General features: G+C 45.1%; 4 protein-coding genes across 4 annotated transcripts; all 4 read right to left on the bottom strand.

The window, feature by feature from the left end:
- Positions 1-3783: 3783 nt before the first annotated feature.
- C8R40DRAFT_1136986 (uncharacterized protein) lies at positions 3784-4765 on the bottom strand. Its single transcript, XM_046229405.1, has 4 exons — positions 4604-4765; positions 4441-4545; positions 3974-4384; positions 3784-3916 (listed from the first exon to the last, which is right to left on the bottom strand). Exons 2-4 carry the CDS (start codon positions 4537-4539, stop codon positions 3860-3862), a joined length of 567 nt encoding a protein of 188 aa, XP_046078977.1. The 5' UTR covers positions 4540-4545; positions 4604-4765; the 3' UTR covers positions 3784-3859.
- Positions 4766-7582: 2817 nt separating this feature from the next.
- Positions 7583-12142, bottom strand: C8R40DRAFT_1136985 (Piwi domain-containing protein). Its single transcript, XM_046229404.1, is given in 29 exon segments — positions 7583-7713; positions 7774-7963; positions 8016-8023; positions 8080-8110; positions 8165-8198; positions 8255-8269; positions 8325-8385; positions 8433-8492; positions 8554-8700; positions 8750-8891; positions 8951-9024; positions 9077-9157; positions 9212-9297; positions 9355-9428; positions 9484-9680; positions 9730-9735; positions 9802-9949; positions 10003-10239; positions 10301-10417; positions 10474-10726; positions 10790-10849; positions 10907-10955; positions 11019-11098; positions 11177-11296; positions 11352-11443; positions 11508-11566; positions 11624-11746; positions 11851-11853; positions 11867-12142. The coding sequence occupies 28 exon segments, from the start codon at positions 11976-11978 to the stop codon at positions 7808-7810; spliced, it is 2625 nt and encodes an 874-aa protein (XP_046078976.1). The 5' UTR covers positions 11979-12142; the 3' UTR covers positions 7583-7713; positions 7774-7807.
- A 292-nt stretch (positions 12143-12434) lies between these two features.
- C8R40DRAFT_1136984 (von Willebrand factor type A domain-containing protein) lies at positions 12435-15937 on the bottom strand. The gene is made up of 3 exons (XM_046229403.1): positions 15499-15937; positions 14748-15444; positions 12435-14690 (listed from the first exon to the last, which is right to left on the bottom strand). The coding sequence occupies exons 1-3, from the start codon at positions 15842-15844 to the stop codon at positions 12530-12532; spliced, it is 3204 nt and encodes a 1067-aa protein (XP_046078975.1). The 5' UTR covers positions 15845-15937; the 3' UTR covers positions 12435-12529.
- Positions 15938-16196: 259 nt separating this feature from the next.
- C8R40DRAFT_1157151 (major facilitator superfamily domain-containing protein) lies at positions 16197-18305 on the bottom strand. The gene is made up of 11 exons (XM_046229621.1): positions 18204-18305; positions 18008-18144; positions 17726-17944; positions 17496-17665; positions 17198-17426; positions 17080-17114; positions 16930-16991; positions 16679-16874; positions 16571-16628; positions 16398-16515; positions 16197-16344 (listed from the first exon to the last, which is right to left on the bottom strand). The coding sequence occupies exons 2-11, from the start codon at positions 18124-18126 to the stop codon at positions 16264-16266; spliced, it is 1287 nt and encodes a 428-aa protein (XP_046078974.1). The 5' UTR covers positions 18127-18144; positions 18204-18305; the 3' UTR covers positions 16197-16263.
- Positions 18306-19615: the final 1310 nt, after the last annotated feature.

The raw sequence follows: 19615 nt of genomic DNA, 5'->3' as shown, positions 1-19615 counted from the left end.
AGTTCTGATGCCAACGTCCATGCCCATTTTACCAAGTTCAATCAAAAATTTGCTCTATCTGAACTGACGCCTTGAAGAATAGTCATCCTTATTCCGGGTCTCGAGCGTCCTAATTGACTTAAACTCATCAGATCGATGACGACGACGGTCCAAAGGCCTGTGCATATGAGCCCGGCTAGGACGAGGCCAAAGATGCAGTCATACATATCTCGTTTCATTCAAGTTTATCCGTTTTGATTTTCTAATCAGTTCCTCATTCCATCTCGTTAGCAATATCGATATATGAATCCGACTCAATGTCTCAAGTTCTTGGAAGGTCAGAAACCACATCTTCAATCAGAGGACTGGAAGGAAAGGATAGATCTGCGGCGGGAGGGCGTTTATTTGTGCTTAGGATACTCCGGAGAAGACATCTGGGGAAACAGTGAAGAATTTCTTTGGCCATCCAAATCTGCCTGTTTTGGTTTTGGAACAAAGTATGTACTTTTCTACGTTCCCCATCCACCGAGACGAACCAGGCACTTCTTTTGACCGAAGAATTGCCTTCCGGACAGAACACTAAGAGATCCGGCTGCTCTTATGAACTTGTCCATCCTAATAACGATGATCAGTTCCAACTTTCTGGACCTGCGATATCAAAGGGGCAGATGCTAATATCAACAGAGGCCGCGACGTGATACGTTAAAGAAAATTCTATTAAGATCCTGAGGCCAACTGCTCATCTGATAATTCGATGGGAAGGCGTGGCTAATGTGAGTTACGGTCTTATTGTGGTGAGGGGATGAGGATACGGGACATGCCAAGTATGCATACCGCAAATGCTCGGTATGGCATGGACATGCGTGAAATTCGGATTTATTCGGACATGGCTTTGTGTGCGTCTCCTGAATGCCAAATTCAAACGTTGACTATTTCTACACGCTACTGTTCATCTGCTCACCTCTGGATTTGTTGCACTGTCTTCCATCACCAGATGCCCAATTCATGTTTACATTCCTTCCCTTCCCTGGCAAAATTCAGATTCGCGGAATCCCGGCTTTTTATGATAAGGAATCCGTCAAAATGGTTGCTGATTTAGCTGACACTCGGAAGATCACCTCTTGCCTCAGGCGAATACTAATCAAATCCCATCCAATGCAGAAAACGCCGCAGAGATCATGGATGCACTGCCAGGAAGTGACATAGTTTCTCTGTCTACTGAGCTGACTTCGAGCCCTGAATCAATGATTCGATTAAAATACAGGAAAGAAGCTAGTTCAAAGCCAGTAAAAATCGGAGATGGAGTGGTGAGAGGATGGAGTGGTGAGAGAAGGCAGTGGGAGGCCCATTGGGCAAACATCCGTCTTATTTTTGGTGCTGTTTGGGGAAGTTTTGCGGGCTCATCGCTGGGATTGAAGAAAAGATAACGGTTCTGCTAGAGTCTAGTACTGCGAGGCTTCCTTGGATGCGTTGTCGATGTCGATGCGGTACTGAAACATTCACGTGTCCGTTCGAAGCCTCAAGGTCTCGATGCTTGGCTGTCAATGTCAATGTCTTTTCAAGCCCTCTTTCTCTTTGGTTTCCTGCAGGTGGTGTGGCGATGGCGAAAAATGCGGAAATCCTTCTACAGGACATTAACGCAGAGATCCTGCGTATTGTGCTTCGGGGCAGAGAAAACGATCCGAGTAAATGTACATGTCCGGTTCAGCCTTACCTGTTTGCAGATGGAAACCTTTTGCTCACTTCGATATCGAGAACCTGCTGGGTCACCCTTAAATATACGCTTTGACCTCGACGTTTTTCCCCAACATTCGTAGTGTCGAGTTCGTATCCTCCCTTCGGCATTTTGTAGCTGGATAGGGCTGGATGAAGAACGGTGAAGGAATCAAAGACGCGGTCAGCTAGATGCGCATATCAGACCGCGAGACTGTTACTGGCTAGGTCTAAAGACGGTACGAAAGGTGAGTACACAGATTTTCTACTATTTTAATCGTTCTGATGTAATACTAGTAGGCCCTTTCCAATGTCGCTACACCATTATCGAGCCAGTCGATTATCTCCTCGAAATCCTGCTCAATGATCTGTCTGGCAACATCTGGCAATGAATGGATGCTATATTTCCCGGTTCAAGTACATTGGATCGGCGGCTATGATTTCACGGCCAGCCCAGCTGAAATGGTGCCAAAGTCTCAGCTGCCGCTATCTTTCATGCGATCGGTTCTGTCAATGCGTTAAATTCGATTTGAGCACCAGCTCCTCATTCCTTGTTACCGAATACATCAACGCAGTCTCCATCGGATATGACTTCATGTAATGTTCTTGCTCCGTCCTTCACGGATGAGCGGATCGAGGGGCAGAAAACTATACTATGCTCTACTCTATGTATATGCGTTCCTTCAAAGTTGAACACATACTTCTCTACCAACACCCATCTCCATTGATAGAACTCCCAACTATCGGATCTCTTTCTCTGCAATACCGTATTGCAAGTACTTTTCGGGAATATCCTCTGTTTCATCCACTTCTTGGAGTCAAGTTTCTGCCGTCCAACAATGATTCGGATTCGGATTTGAACAAATCCGTGACTTCTCAGCAGCCTTATTGACATTCGTCCGCACTCGGACCAGGCGAAACAATCTGACTTTCAGATCATATTCCATACTCACCCGAAGCTGGCTATCGCCTCACAACCCAATAGTATCTATAAAGAGGACGATGGTGCATTCCACTCACCCAACTCCCGGACACGCGTCTTTTGGTCCGGGACTCTGGAAGTGGATAGGAAGGATGGACGATATGAGTATTTGCAGGAAGTATTTGCGTGTGCTGTCGAGAACATCGTTCAAAGCCCTTGTCTCGTTCTTGTTGTCGGGTTCATGCCCAACAGCGGTAAACACAAAGGCACCAAGACTGTCTACAAATTAAGGCCTTTTTTCGCGCGTCGTACATCATGTTAAGGCAATACTCAGAGCGCGAGCAAACGCACATAAGTCCAGGAAGACTTGGAGGGTTATTCATTTAGACAAGGAAGAGAAAAAATTGACAACCCTCCGAACCTCGAAAACTTGAAGGCATCAAACATGAAGGAACTCCCGAAGGAAAATGGGAAATCCGGTGTCGAATCCTGAGTTGGCATCTCTAATGGTGAATATCAGAGAAACAAAGTCCTTCTCTACCTCAGTGACGTGTTTGGACTACAGCTACCGAACGCCCAGGTATACAGATTTGTGCTTTCGGTGTCTAGTAATCTATGTACTGATCCGACTCGTCATAGCTTCTGGTAGATGGTTTTGCCAAGAACGGTATCAGGGTATGTTTCCTGTTCATCCACGCAATCGCAACACAAACGGTTCGAAAAGGATGGACTTTGGTTTGATGTATTTGAATCCGAGGCGCGCCCCAAGATTTGTGCTGCGTTCCTTAATATTCAATTTCTATAGGAAAAACGGAAAGCGCGAGACAAATGGACCTCACGCCCTCGCTATTGATGACGCTTACGAGCGAATCGGTGACCCTTCTCCAATCAAGGCAGCAAGTAGGAAGTCGAAGATTACGCATATGAAGGGTACGGGAGAATGCTGTCTAAGGAGGGAGCCTTGTGAAAATAAATGAGTTGTGGGGAAGAGTGAAGGAGGATCAAGAGCTGGCGGCGTGCTTCAAATTTGTTCAATCGAAGATTTGAATACCAAATTCTGTATTTAAGCATCGCAAAACAAGGCAATCTTGTAGAATATGTAGCCATTCAAACTCAAAGTGCTTTGGGATCTTGGGAATAAGATGAGTTTCATGAACAAACAGATACATATGAATAACATCGCAACAAGAATGAGACAGATACAAAGGAGACCGCGATGCTCATTCTTCTTCACGATCCATCCTGTCATTCTGTCGAAAGATGAACCACTTCCGCGGGAGGAAGCGTATAACGCTTGGATGTCTGGAAGAATAGAAATTGTTAATACACAAGTACATCAAGCCAACAACCTTGACCCACTGTCCGCAAATCTGTATCTCTCATTCTGAATATTTGTTGATTTTGAGGATTTAGAATCGCGAGGGATCTGGGTACAAAGGGATGAGAAACCTGGATGTATACATCGTTTGAGAATCCCCATTCTCGCTGGATCTTTTCCGACACCGATTGGGGGGTTTGCAACCTGAACGAAAACAGAACAGCATGATCTCTGTCTTGTCTGTAAGGTGTTCCTGTCGCATCATCGATGTGAACCATGGGCCGAAAACCAAAACCAATTGCAACTCTGTCCATGTATGTTTGTATTTGTTTGACCGTCAAGTCTTTATTTTGTACGTCATAGAGATGACGTTCATTTGCCTCCGGTTCAGGAAATTCGATCGAGAAGGATACCTCCTGCAGCTCAGCATTATCAGCGCGGGTTGATAATTCCTACATTTGTTTGAGAAAATTGAGTATCTTCTTGACAGCCTTTGGAGTTGACTTACACTTTGAGACAGCGGCATGGCGGCACAACTGAACGCAGCATAAAATAGCCCAAAGACCAAGACGGTGTACACTTCGATCCTAGAACGAAGGAAAAGCATGATGTCCTGTAAGGAAGACGGTGAGCGAGGACTGGCATCGACAACAATAATATAAACAACGTACGTGTAAAAAGGATAAGACGTCGAGGTCAAGAAGAACGGGGTGAAATGTAAAAGAAAGCAATATTGGCGTCGAAGAAGATAGGTGTTTTTGTTGCGTTTCGAATTTTAGACGACTGGAACTTCTTTTGGCCAGCAAAGAGAAGTCGAGTAGATATGGCTGACCAGCGGCGAGTGTGAAGACATTGGGCAGCAGGAGGGAACCCTTTATAAAGCAGCTTCGCTAAGGTCCGGGCTGTGTTCAGCACATGCGCCACATCAGAGCAGATTATAGCTGGTGATGGTGATTGTGTGCCGAGGAGGTTAGGGAAGGTCAGGGGAGGTCCACGATAAGGGAGGACCCCTGATTATACCCTATGATCCCATATGAAAATTTTGCCTGATCCTGAGGGATTTTGTCCGAACCAAAAGTAGAATTTTGGGAGGGACTTTTGTCCGAATTTCCCTCCGGCCATGGTATAAAAATTTCACTCTTTCGTCAACTTTTGGCATAATCCAGAAAGGAAGGGGGTGAGTGGACCGTTCCTGACACGATTTTCCTCCTTGAAAACTACGCGAGAGCTCGAGTAGGCTTCGTATAGACATCATTTGACAATCTTCTGTGTAATACGCAGGTAAGTAATCATTGGGGTCACCTCAGTTGGTTACAGCGTATTCAAAAAACCTTGTCAGTAGCGTAAAAAATGAGATAAAATAAAATCGAAAAGGTACCCAACGTTTTAGCCGACCGCTTGGAGCCGCTTGTAATGTCCGTCGTTCGCAGGTGGCTAATAAATCGTACAGTGTGTATGTAATCCTGTGGACGGAGGCAAAGTAGAGTGTTCGAGGTGGACATGGACTGCGCGTACGCCGGGCGGAGAAAGAGTCGAACATCTTCATGTCCTTGCGACTCCGATTGAGGGGGTTTCGAGGTGCAACGAAAATCTTCGTGCGCTCCTACATGTCATCAAAGATGTTTAGAACCGAAATAAGGTGAGGAAACGAGTATGTGTACTGGAAAAATCCATCTAAGAGTCCCCAAGGCCGCATGTGATCGTCAATCTCTGTTTTCAGGGAAGAAAGATAAATTCTTCAGAGAACGAATTGACGAATTTTGCATACTTTTTTTTTGATCACTAAAGGTCTGCTGGACCCTGGTATCCTCTGGTATCCTTTGCGCCATTGAACATGAATGCTTCACGCTTTGTGTAGATTTCTATTGGCTCAAACTGGCGACGTAAAATTCCAGTTGAGACGTGCTTCTTTATTCGAACGAATTCTGTATTTTTGAGCATCCTAAAACAAGGCAAAAATTCTGTACCCAGGTCAAGAAATCTATGTCGGAGGATGTGTGGCCATTCACATTTGGTTTCGGGAATAGGATGTATTCCAATGACCATGAACAAACAGATACATATGAATAACATTGCAACAAGAATGAGACAGATACAAAGGAGATCCGCGACCCTCATTCTTCCTCATACGCACTATCCTGTCAAGTTGTCGTACTAATAGAAAGAAGTTTGCCTCAAACTCATTGGGGACGCACCTTTCAAGGGGTTGCAAGGGCCAATAAATTGCGCAATAAGATAAGGATTCGCTCAGCCGAGCTCAATGTGGAGAATGTGTAGCACTGTTGAGTGCTCTATGCTAGTGGATGAGGTTTTGCCTGGGGCACAGCCCCGCTCGAGTGGGAAACACACGAAACGAGGTTTGGCTGAGCCTGTAGTGTCTTTTTCAGAAGACTAAACATTACAGTAGCAAAGGGAAGGGAGTGTGGGTATCTCAAAACAAGCTGAAACGAGTTTCGACGATGAGAGCGAAGTTCAACAATAAGCGCTCGCTCTCATCGCCACATCTTATCTTATCCTCTGAGCTCTTCTCTCCGAATTTCACGTAAGATTAGGTAAGATTCTCAGTAGTGTTTCTACCTGTTTCTACATAAAACTTGGATCGTTTGTTGACGCAAAAATCCTATCACATAGTACAGCACATACGATTGACCAACTCTTCCAGGTACATATTATCTGGGACTATGAATTTACACTATGATCGTGTACCGATTATGCTATGATTCTTTGAGTAACCGCGGGACGCTGCTTACTCGTCTCTAATACTCTTCAGGACCTGTCTCAACTCATACAAGCTCCTTTTGAATAAACTATGATTCGACCTCGTATGCATTCCTGTAGGCCCGGTTTTTGTCAGTATCTAGTGGTCAGTCTATTAAAAAGCGATTTTCTTCACCTAGAGCAGCCGATGCTGAAGAGACAACACGTACTCGGTCAATTTCCAACTTATACTGCAATTGCTTGGTCTTTTCAGATGCATACTATCGATAGAATGTACGTCAATCAAATCAATGATCAGACAAAGCTGTACATACGAGGATCGAAACCTGGAGCTGTTCTACATCTGCATTACATCCGACGATATCAAATAACCGTTTCTTCATTAAAAGCACACGTTGTATCGGTGAAGATAAACGCGCTTCGTAGCTTTCCACCTGGATTTTCGAAAATGCATCCATAAGACTACGAAGAGAGAATATACTTGTGGACTTTGTAGCGCGGATAAATTTCGACTTACCCGATCCAAATGATTTCGAATTTGACAGAATCCTCATAGTTTAACGTTCCCTCCAAGAGGCATAGATGGAATTTCTTTTCGAGCACCTTGAGATTCCTTTCCAATGCATCGAGGCTGGTACAAGGAAACATGCAGCGAATAATCATAGTTGCAACGAATAGCACCAAAGTAAGTGAAATGTTTGAGAACGAAAATGGAAGCATGTCAATTGTGCAACTTGAAGACGAGTTTGGAACGGCTTCGTTCCCAAGTTCAGCTAAGAGGGCAATTGAAGAGTGAGACTCTGGCATTGATTTGTATCGAATGAAATTCCCAAAAGTTGCGTATCTTATATACGAAAAGTACTCCCTTTTGTGATGAGCTGCTTGTGATTTACGAGAAGCTTTTTTTGCCTTTAATGGCAATTTGATTATGGGTCGGAACCAATCCATCAACACAAACACCTTATCCTCCCACACCAATTGCGGACTACATTTTTGCCTTCTTTGGATATTCCACAGTAGACTTTTCCATTTTCGAAAAATCACCTTAAACAGTTCTACTAGACTACAACAGTATATTTGTGAGCGACTACTACATATTTGCGGGTACACAATGGGTACATACAGATGTATGTACATTGTCATGAAGGAAGAACTTGTCACATGAAATGCATAGTCATGTCTAGATTCTGGTGTAGGTTACGAAAATCTTGAGTCAAGCTTTCAGGTGTGTCGTCGGTGGCAGCATCGGAGAAACCGTCTAATTGGTTCGAGAACCTAGGCTGAAAATGAAATTTGGCACGTTGACAGACGAGCTGAAACAAGAAATAAGTATACGACGCTTGGGAATGGACGAAGGCAATTTACATCTGCGTCTAAGAACAAGTTAGAATCTTAGCATGAACATTCATATCACACGGAGCGCACTCACAGTAGACTGGCGCGGGTAATTTGACCGAACGCTAAGAAATGAAGGATCAATAATAGCACAAGCGTAAGCCTATCCATGTACGCACAGTAGAGCGTTGATATGTATGGCATAGGGCGTATCTTTTGTGAAGAAAAGAATAAGTATATATAGCAATGAGATGAGAGGTTTAGCATACGCGAGGCTTTGTAAACTAAATTAGGCAAATGAGCAACGTCTGTTCTGTGAAGAAATAAGACAGCACCGACCGGTCTCCATTTCCGCCTAGATTCTCGTCTTCAATGACCGTGTAATGCGCCGGGATGCTCGCTAAAAATGATTTCAACATGGATAAGAGAATACATCAAACAACTTACTGCCTTTCAACCCGGGCTGGGATTGCAGATAAAAGTCCGAGTAAACTGGATGTTCAATACCTGGTTGAATTCAAGTTATTCAACACGAGAGAACATGACACGGACACTAATTCAACTGCACCTCGATCAACTACGAAGCCTGAAGGACAATTCCCAGAGGCGTCTGCGGTTCCTCCAGATTTGGGGAAAAATCTAAAGTGATGTCGTTTCCCAACGACTATAAAAGTGATCCTTGGCCTGTCCCGGCCATAAAATTTCTCCAATAGCCCTAAACGCAGATCAATGTGTATCTTGAGTACGCACACGAATTGACACACTCTTCAAAGCATTCAGCTCGAGTTCCCGGACAGTTTCGAACTCCCCTTCTGAAACTCCGTCTCGGAAGAAGAAGATTCTTCGCAATTTGAAATGTGGATATTTCGTGTCATCGGAATTCATGCGAAAAATCTTGATCGCTTTCTACAAAAGAAATCTTGTCAATGTGTTCGAGTGTCAAGAGTTGCTTAGGTTTAGCTCACGGTCATCATGTCATCGACGGACTCGATGATCTCTCTGCGGAATGGTTGGATTTTCATCTGTGCGGAATATATCGCTGAATGATGGTGTAATTAATTGGTCGTCTTTCAATCTGTTTCTTTGCTCACAACACTGCGGATCCCGGGAAGACACTAGTGATGCGAAGGAGGGCGCTGTACTTCCTGGGCTAGGGTGTGTGACGTCGGCCCCTAGAACGAAAATGAGGCCAACCAAAGACCAATCTAAATCGATATAGAACTTACCTATTACCATGGTAGGCATTTCGGCTAAATAGTTCATGGCAATAGACGAAGGTACGTGGTTGACGCCTCCACAGCGTGCGTTGATTCTATACGAGAGAGCTGTATTAAGTTATTGATTCGTACACTCAAAGATGCTCACGCACTTCAGAGCAAGGTTATTCAGGTATTGGTCGACGCGATTACTTTTGACATTCTGGATGAGCTTCGAAGACCAGCGCTTTACAGAAGAGGGTCAAGCTTATATACCACAGAAACGAAGCAAGGGAACTCACGATACATTGAGTTGGAACACCCAGTTGTATGTCTCCGACCCTCTTTACATTTGCATAGAGCTCCGCAGCGTTTTCTGGAAGGAGAGCGAGCACTAAGAGTCCATTCGGCTTCGCATTATGCTTTTCTGCCTCGCGGCGAATGAGTGATTTAGGGTCGGCACCATTGTCATCAAGGATAAGGCTGGTTTTTGGGACAGCTAGTATAGAGATGAGATGTAGAAGCCTAAGATCTCAGAGAATACAAACCAATGCCTACATTCATAGGATCGTGGATCAGCTTCAAAATTGAGAGAATAGATAGTACAAAAAGACGATCACCTCTCTCTGATAACGTCTTGAAAAGGAAGCTCATGAAAGCCTTCATCTCCTCGCCGTGACGCCGCCCCGTCAGATTGAATATGAGCACAAAACTAATTTTGGCAGGAGCCCAAAATGTCTTTCGCATTACATCCCATGTTCCTGGTTTCTACAAATGGTTTGTTTAGCCTGTAACTATCACAGATGAGGAATACTTCGTACTCCGAGTGTTAGCTTATATGGCCCGTGTGTTCCCCCATACATGATTTGAGGTGAGGGAAGTATACGCCCGCTAATAGTGAGAGCCTCTGGCCGCACCGCGATATCTGCACCCTTCAAAAACTCTGAATTATCGTATTCAAGATTTTGCCATCCAGCTTTAATCCTCTGTAAACGCTCTCGGGGGTTTTTCGGTACGAATGAGAGCACTTCCCGAACATGATCGGGAAGTAATTTCGACTAAGACGGCGAAGAAAAGTATTAGAAAAGAACGACGGTAGATGTGTATGTGCGGACGGACCTTGTAAAGTTGTTCGGGGACTACACATACAGATATTGGAAATATTTCATGATTTCCAATTACTACACCAATACTTTGAGGGGGAATGCGCACTCCATGTGTAGACAAGAAGTAGTCCTTTAGTATCGTGCATGAGTATATTTGGATAAATACACGAAAGAGACATCACTGACTCGAATCGTAGTCGGTACTCCATTCCGGTCAAAACTATGAGCCCCGACATCACGAATCAAATTTCGGATCGCCCTCCGTCCTTTAGATTTCGAAGCTTTGCCCGGAATATGAATGGAAACCTTGACATCCCGAAGAAAATGACGAAGTTTGTCAAACTCTCCACCTGAAGCGGAGCAGAGCTGATTGAGGTGTCGAAAATTGCTACATTTGAGGAAGGCCGCGCACAGTGCCTCTAACTGCATCTCTTGAAGTCTATATAGTATCTAACGGTTATCGACCAAGTACTTCGCAGGGTAATGAAAATGATCAACAAACACTACGCCGACCGACAAATCTATATTGACTATAAGACTTCCCATGGTCATTCGTGCGCTCCTACATGTAATTGAAGATGATAGAACCGAAGCGAAACGACGAAACGAGTATGCGTACTGGAAAAATCCATCTACGAGTCTCAAAGGCCGCATGCGTTCATCAATTCCTGTTTTTAGAGAAGATAGATGAATTCTTCAGAGAAGGGAACGAATTGACGACATTTGCATACTTTTTTGATCAGATGTCTGCTGGTATCCTTTGCTCCATTGCACGTAAACGCTTTTCCCTTTGTGTAAATTTCCTTTGGCCCTGCGGACAATGGAGAAAACTGCAATCAGCGCCGGGACTGAGGATGGAATGTAAGAGAGAGGGATATGACAACCATACATTTTCGGAGCGGCTTGGAGGAAGGCTTGTAGCATGTTCAGGGACGATGCTACATCAGTCCCAGGGCCAATCGCGCTAGGGTTCCCTTGTTCATTACCGCTGAGAACTTTGCGGAGTAATCTGTTGGGGTAGAAAGGTTAAACAGTGGCAGTACTCAGTCGGAGGTGTATCATACGATATATCGACGCGTCGGACAAGAACTATTTGGATCGTGACTGTTTTCATCTTTCTTCCAGGAGTATGTTCCTTGTCCCACGGAACTTCGAACTATAATGGATAGTGGATCGATTGGATGCAAGATTCTGTTTGATTTGGATCCGAAACAACGCACCCGTTCAGATGTGAATTTGAAAGGTCTAAACGCATACAAGTTCTTCTTGCCGTCAAAAGCTGTAGATCCTTCCGGATGAGAACCGAATACCAAGCTATTGATAGTCAAGTACGCACCTCCAGGTTTCGGAAACAACTCAGGACGTATATTCACTTGAAGTCTCTGCAAAATCTCGGTCCCCTTCTCACCACCAACATTGATATCCTTCCCCCCAGGTCCATTGAAATCGGGTTTGATAGCTTTTCAGCAATATGTCGGTAAGATGAGTAGAACAAGTGCGAACGGCGACTCACAAACTGTTGGGCAAAATTTCATACATAATCATCAACAACCTGGATCCGACAAAGAGAAGACAATACCATCGTAGTGCATGATCACTGAACGAGGAGCCCACGAAAGGCTGAAAGCATTCACATCCACGTCCATGCGATGTCCATCTGTGCCATATCTTGCATGCATCTTGGTATTCATTTGTTACACGAAAAAGAAATATGAACTGTTATGAGCAGAAATATGAGAGAGGGAAAAAGATATGTAGAGTTTGTATTATGGACAAGAAGGTTTGAAACTCGAACGGGGGTTCGAGCTTCAAGGGGAGGGGGAAACTGCAGATCAGTGTTGAGAATCAAGCGTTTGGTGCGCCGTGCGCGCAGCGAGGTCGTGATCATGAGTTATGTTGAGCAATTCCCGCGTAGCACGTGCGCGGTTTGTGGCGGGCCGAGCCCACGTTTTTCGTCTTTCTATCCCCGACCGGACCCTAATTGCAGGGACTCTATATTTACCCCAAAAGTTACAACATAGAAAACACGTCTTTGAGCTGCGGGAGTCCTCGTTTCTGGATGGTATGCTGATTACAAGGTAGCCATGAGGGATCTTGCTTGATAGTACTATGAAATGCGCCGAGGCTGACAATGTACTTATCTGAATTCCTGGATCCTAGATGGTTACATACATATATATATTGTACATACTGAAGACAAATATCAATATACACACACACTTCACATCGCAAACGATTCGTCTCATTCCAGCCCCAACATCCTCTCAACACCTCCCTTCAGTTCCCCGAGCCTCCTCCGAATCTGCTCGTCACCACTATCGGCGCCAGGTCGCAATTGACTCTTAACCCACTCCTGCGCCTTTTCCCTCATATCCCGCGTCTCATCATCATCGTCTTGACTGTCATCCACCACGCGACTACCACTAGCCTTGTTATATTTTTCCATCCAAACCAAAGCAAATAGCGTAGCCCCGACATCCGGATCCTCAATTCCTACTTGACTCTCGAGCTTCTTCGCAAAATCTTTCACCAGTATGTTGTTATCATTAGGATCTGAACCGAGCAGTAGAAGGATGTTGACGTTGAGAGCTTCTCCAAGGAGTTGTAAAAGAGTAGACGTGAGTTTGAACCCTCCGTGCCATTGTTGGAGTCGAGCGACAGCGGCGAGGAGAGATCCGGGAGTGCGTTGGTGTTGTTGAGTAGTAGTACCAAGAATGTGATGGGAATCCGATAAAGATGAAATTGTCGGGGAGAATGGATTTACTGAAGATTTAGGGGAGATATTATTCTGAACACTGCCGTCGGCGTCCTCTTCCCCCGAATCGTCTGCTGTTGAACCGAAAAACGATGAATTTGCCATCGGAGACGAAGGTGAGAAATTGGGAGAAGATGGAGCAGGGGCTGGTGGAGCTAGTGGTGTTGACGATGATACGTTCCTTAAACTTGCCATACGCCCGAAAATCAATTTTGGAGGGTGACCTGGAGGAGGGGGAGGCAATGCACCAAATGGCACCGGAGCTGTGGTAGGTGGTGGTGGGACCGTAGAACTCCCAAAAGCAGGTGGCGAAGAAGAACCAAAAAGAGCGCGATCACCACTTTTAATCGAGTATGGTATAGGACCTTGTGAAGCTATAGAACCCATTCTGAAGCTTGCATTAGAATGAACAGTATTTGATGTCATTGACATCGCTACTGCTGCTGGACCGTATCCCCTACTTCGCGTGTTTGCGCTAGATGATCTCGGTGCCCCACTGCTCCCGAATCCGCCAAAACCGACACCTCCCCCACCTCCGAAAAGTGTTCTGCCTGTAGTGGTGGAACTAGAAGCGCTCCCAAAGAGCATTGTTGGAACAATATTCAAAAAACTCTGGCCCCCACTACTCCTTCTGTCAACGGCAAGGAAACTGGTATGCCGACTGGCAAGATGATATTCTGTACCTAGACGGATAATGTCTTTTTCGAGGTACGCTTCCTTTAGCTCGGTGTTAAGATTTGGAGAGTCAAATAATGCAGAGACAGAAGGAGGAAAGGCGTGTTTTCCTTCTTCGCGATCTTTGATGAGGGCTTTGGCTGCGAGAGTGTGGAGGAAGGGAAAGCCCAAAGTAGCATCAATGGTCGGCGATGAAAGTACTTTGGAGACGGGTACGACGAGTTCAACTAGGGCGCCAGTGGTAGTGACCACGCCCCGAACTTTGATCTCAGTAGTCATCGAACTTACCGTATCATTCTTGGGTGTACGAACGATAGCGTAGATCTGTGTTCTCGATCCCGGGAAAATACTGGGAATTTGACTGGCAAGAGGAGATTGTTGGATACGAGGTGGCGGGGGGAGAGTTGGATTGGGTTTGGGTGGTGGACCAGTGGGATGTAGTATCGGATTTATCGAAGGATCGACATCCATGTCGTCAGAATCAGGATCAAAGAGACTGATGTTAGCTGAAGGGGGATTGACAGGAGAAGCCGATTCTGGTGTAGGGTTGTCAACAAACTCAAAGTCATCGGGCTCGTCGATTTGCTCTTCCTTCTCTCCCAAGCCCCAATCCACATTGACCCTAACCTCAGGTGTTCTTGCTGCCCTAACTAGTCTCGAGCACTTGCCCGTAAGAGGTTCTCCCTGCTTGACATATACCGTCATTCCGCCTCCTGCTCGTGATATACTCTCGCACGTATCACTCGATGCCCCATCTCCAATGCCCACAGAGAACACACGGATGAAGGTTTTTGGGCTAGGTAAGGTAGTACGAGCGGATTGTGTATATTCAATACATGTGGAGACATCCCATGCTCCGCCGTCAGTAAGGAGGAATACGGCGACAGGTCGAATGAGCGATTTTGGGAGAGAATTGTAGACGAGACGGAGAGCTGAGGCGATTTCGGTTCCACCATAATCAGCTTGCATGGAGCTAATGTAGGATATGTTAAAAATTTGGTAGAATGGAGAAGCTTTCTGTTGTACTCACTCGACGTGAAGTGTTGCTTCCTCCAACGACGACTGATCATACGCCCGACTTTGGTCCCACAGTTTCGTCGCCTCGGACCCAAACGAGAAAATATTAAATGTTGTCCCATTTGTCGGCAATCCTCTCAACAACACAACCAATGCTTCACGTACGAGTTGAATGTTCTGTCCATGCATACTTCCACTCCGATCAACGAGAAAAATATATTCCACTCCACCTTGAACATCAGGAACATTGAACCGAGGTACAAATGTAAGCGCTAGAGCTGTCGTTTCGTGGTTTGGACTTGGATGTTGCTCGATAAAGCAACGTGGAGCATCTATCCCAGTCGCGGTAATAACAAGAACGACGTCGTTACTGAGGAAACCAGAACGATCTTGGAGTAAGACGTTGGCAATCGAGTTATTCCTCGAATTTTGATGGTCAAACTCGAGTGAGATGGGATGTCCAGATGGGCAAGAGATAGCATTTATTGAACCAGCTTGTTGTACAGTGGCATTCATCGTGAACGGCTGCTGCACTGTCCTCCCAAATGCGCTATTGACCGTAGGCGCAGAGCCATATCGCTGTGCATAAGTTCGAGGGAAGATAAATTTGACTTGATTCTTTTTCTCATCGTCGATGAGAGGTTGAACATATTTCAGATTGATGGTAACAGTCTCTTCAGCGGCAATACTGCCGACGCTGATAGAAAAAACTAAACGAATAGTTGTAGAATAGAACACTCAGAGTGAAAGAAAACTAAACATACCATCGCCAGTTTCCTGTTGTCCCAAGCTCGCTGTGTAACCCTGCCGAAGAGCCTCATCATATTCCCGCTTCGCCTCCTCCTTTTCTTTCACGACTCCCTCAACCTTTGTCCCATCGCCTCTCACCATCTCAAACTCGCACACCGCGGCATCTCTCATGAGACTGAACGTAAACACCCCCGAAACCTGATGAGCTGGATTTCCATGATTTGATGAGCAAGTGAATTTCTGCGAAATTGTTACAGCGGCATGGACATCTGTAATCGATACCTGAGCAGAGCATCCGTCCAGGAGAAGGTTGTTGCCAGTGTGAAGATCATACAGGCGGCAATGGTAGAAAAGTCCCATAGTGGTTATAGAGTCCGTTGAATGATCATAAGCTTTTTAAGGTCTTTGGATGACTCTTTCAACAGCATTTGCGCTTCCGAGTTGAGTGTCCGCCGCAACTGCGGTGATGACTACAGGAATCATTCTGGATTCTTCGAATTACCACATGATAGGATAGGATAGATAGTAGTATACTGGAGGACTACCATCATGAAATCTGGATATCACCTTGCTCAATGCTCTGCAATCAGTGGATGGATGGTGGTTCAGTCTCGTAAGCCACAATTTACGAGAGTGGAAAAAAACATAGGTGGATCACAGCGACGTCTTCTGTTTGCATAAAATGCTCGAGTACACGACTATCAACGAAATCGCATTATCTTACAGTTTGTGGTCTTTTGTGGTGTACAATATTTACATAAATGTTAACGTTTTAACACTCATACCCTTTGAGTCTGTTTTTGAGAAGCACGAACTGTGCGTGCTACGAGAATAAGTACCAGTCCAACAAGCAACATTACCTGATACCTAGAATCTCAGAAAACATGATCTCAAATTCGATTATTCCACTGACCGCGCTGAATAGAATAGCTCGCCACCAAGGAAATGTCGTTCCCAACAGAGCGCCAGCGATGGGGTTCCCAGTCAAGATCCCCAGTGAGCTAATACAGTATGCAAGACCCAGACGAATACTACACGTTTGGAAAACTGATAAGTATTTACCCGATGAGATATCTTGAAACGTACCCAATTTCGCTTTCGTCTTGGACTAACGAAGCAACGACTGGTGCTAAAAGGGAAATAACTACAGATATGTTCAGTTTTTTAAGTCCATAACTATGAATAAGTACCCACATCCACCAGAGAAAAATCCATAAAGGATGGCAAAGATGACAAGCGCAGCAACTGAATTACCCACACCGAGAAGGCCAAACGTAAGTACACTGCATGCGAGAGTACAGAAGGCAACGGTGTTGAAGACACCAAATTTATGACTAAGAATGTTGGGTATGATTCGACCGGGAATGGAGGATCCGTTGAGAATGGCAAGCTGTATGGACGAATAATTAGAAAGGGCAACAGTATGGGGACAATTCACGATTCACCAAGTAAAACGAGAATGTGGGATTTGCGCCTTTATCGATTGCGAATAGTTGCAAGTAAAAATCTAGATGTCAGAAATCGAGTGGGGTCAAGAAGTCGAACAGATGGTGATTAGTTGGACTGAAAGACAGAAGAAGCTCGATGCGACATACAAGGAAAGAAGAGACCCCAGTCTGAAACTGCCGCGCTATTCAAGAAAACAGCATCATGTCGATCAGAACAACTCACAGGACAGCTCACCCGTGTGATAGCTTGAACAAGGGTACTCACCCAATAACTCCTAAAATGTATGGAACGTCCGTGAAGAGTACATTGAATTTGGTCAAAGTTTTCTTCCGATTTTTAGGCGGAGGATTCGTGGTCATCAAAATGTTAGCAATGACCAACAACCCTAGGCACACGAACGCAGAAGCTCGCACTGCCCAAGCAAAACCAACGTTTGGGTTCGCGATAAGGTTGTTCAACATGATTGGGAAAATGATTCCTCCGACAGAAGATCCTACGGTAACAATGATCATCAGAATGAGGGGATTCGTTCGGAACAAACCATTAAGGATTCTTCGCTTACCCGTTATCACGATACCCAATGCTACAGGCCTTGATCGTCGTCGCCAGTGATGAGTCTGCACACCTAAGACAGGTACGTATACGAGCCCAGCACCGATACCCGCTGCTAGACCTTGAGAAAGGAAGAGTTGATAATACTTGTCGGTGTGAGCGATAGATAGCATGAATATCCTATCCAGAAATTGGATCAACGGCCAGAAAGGATTTACAAATTCAAGGAGGGACACGCACGAAAACACATATATTATAGATCCTATAATGGTCATCGCTTTGAAGTATCCAAGATCCAAAAGCTTCCCAGCCGGAAGACCGAGCGCGACCATGAGTGCGATCTGAGTTGACCCTATCCAGCTCACAGCTTGTGCAGAAGCTGCGCCCGAACGGACATACACGTCTTGGTAGACCCCGAATGCGTTCTGATACCCAAAGACTGCTGTGATCGCAAAAAAACTAGAATAAACTTGAGATAACTTCATCCGAAATATGAAAGAAGTAATGTCGTATCCGACTCACCCTCCAATCACCGTACACCATGCCTTGAAACCTTCTTCAGTAATCTGCTCCTGCTCCAGAGACCCATCGGGGCTAGCTAATTCCGACTTGTGGTCCCGAGTTTCTGACGAGGATGGCATGATTATAAAAGAGTATGCCTGAAATTTCATCGAACTTTATTTAAAAAACCAGGACAAGGAAGGAGAAAACAACTCGCCAGGAAGGAGGGAGAAGGAGGGGAAAGTGATCCTTGAACGTTGGTGTTTCAATCTGTTTATTTGTATCATCGTGACCAGTTAGAAGCGAACTGGAATTAAACTGGAGCGGTGGAAGCGAAATCCAGAAGGTTTCGACCGTTTCATGATGATAGATGCTACTATACGCCGTCGGATCGTTGAGATCCTTCAAGTTGCACGTCGGCTTCATCAACACATCTCAACATTGGACTCGTGATCAGCAAATTGTCCAAGATAATATACTGTAGATGTACTAAGTATCGCTCCGACAGCACAAGGTTATAGGCTATCATACAAAGATAGGCCAAAATATCTCTCTTCTCAAAACGGCAAAAGCTTCCTCTGTCTTTTCCACATCCACATCTCCCAACTAAGGCTTTCCGACTCGCTCTAGGTCACCCTGGAGGAAGGAATGGAGCTTGAATGGAGTCTATTACAATGTATGACTCGGCCGAGCCGTTTGGAGTTCTCCGTGACCTTCGCTGAGGGACAAAATCATTTCTAGATTTTGACTAGAGATATCAAACTATGTATGTCAGAAATACTGGCATGATCATGATTGCCTATATCATTGATTCCAAACCTTTCCAAATCACGTATCGCAAGTTCCTTCGTTGAAACTCGCAGTAAGAATACGTCGAGTATTCATGAAGTAAGTCAGGAACCCGGAATACGTATATATAAGAAACGTCTCGCTGAATCCGACGACAAGGGCGAATACACCGCCCCCTCTTCCTGACAGTACAAGTTTCACGGATTCTCGTAAGCATCATACAAAGAGCTTAGTGGCACTCGATAGAAGAACAAGAGATCGAGCTCACGTTCTCTTTTTCTCCTTTTGGCTTCGTAGTGTCCAAAGAGTACCAGATCAATGTAATAGTAAGGGTATTCCCATTAGGGCACCGAAATACCGAGCTCCCTTGCAGCAATAGTCTTGACTAGAACCCTCGCTTTATCTTTGACGGTCTTTGTCTTGCAGGGGGATTTTTTTTTGAATGCGATGGCGACGTCGACGTGGGAGGAGGTGCCGGAAGATGGTGCTGGACTATCTCGCTGAGCCTTCAAGCTTCATAGCTTCATAGATATTACAGTGTTTTGTGTCAGAGCAATCAAGATCAAAATTTCCAAAAAATGAATACTCAACAGCCAAAGGAACCGCACATGATGCGGAAATGAGAGAGTTGAAACGCAAAAAGTGTGCAAAGGACCGTGATAGATGGACGAGAACCCCGATATTAGATTTGACTAGTAGAGGGGTTGGATATCAATGCAGTCAAACAACCAGCGAACTGACGAGAAATGATGACAAAACTAGAAAGCATGGGTCCCGGTTGTTCTTCGATGGGACCGTGCTTATCTTTTCCATTCCGTAAATTCAGATGTGCAGCTTACA

This window comes from Lentinula edodes, assembly GCF_021015755.1.
Source record: "Lentinula edodes strain Le(Bin) 0899 ss11 chromosome Unknown C8R40scaffold_84, whole genome shotgun sequence".
Taxonomy (NCBI): domain Eukaryota; kingdom Fungi; phylum Basidiomycota; class Agaricomycetes; order Agaricales; family Omphalotaceae; genus Lentinula; species Lentinula edodes.
Note: the sequence above shows the minus strand (reverse complement) of the source record. Positions and strands in the feature narration are given on the sequence as shown.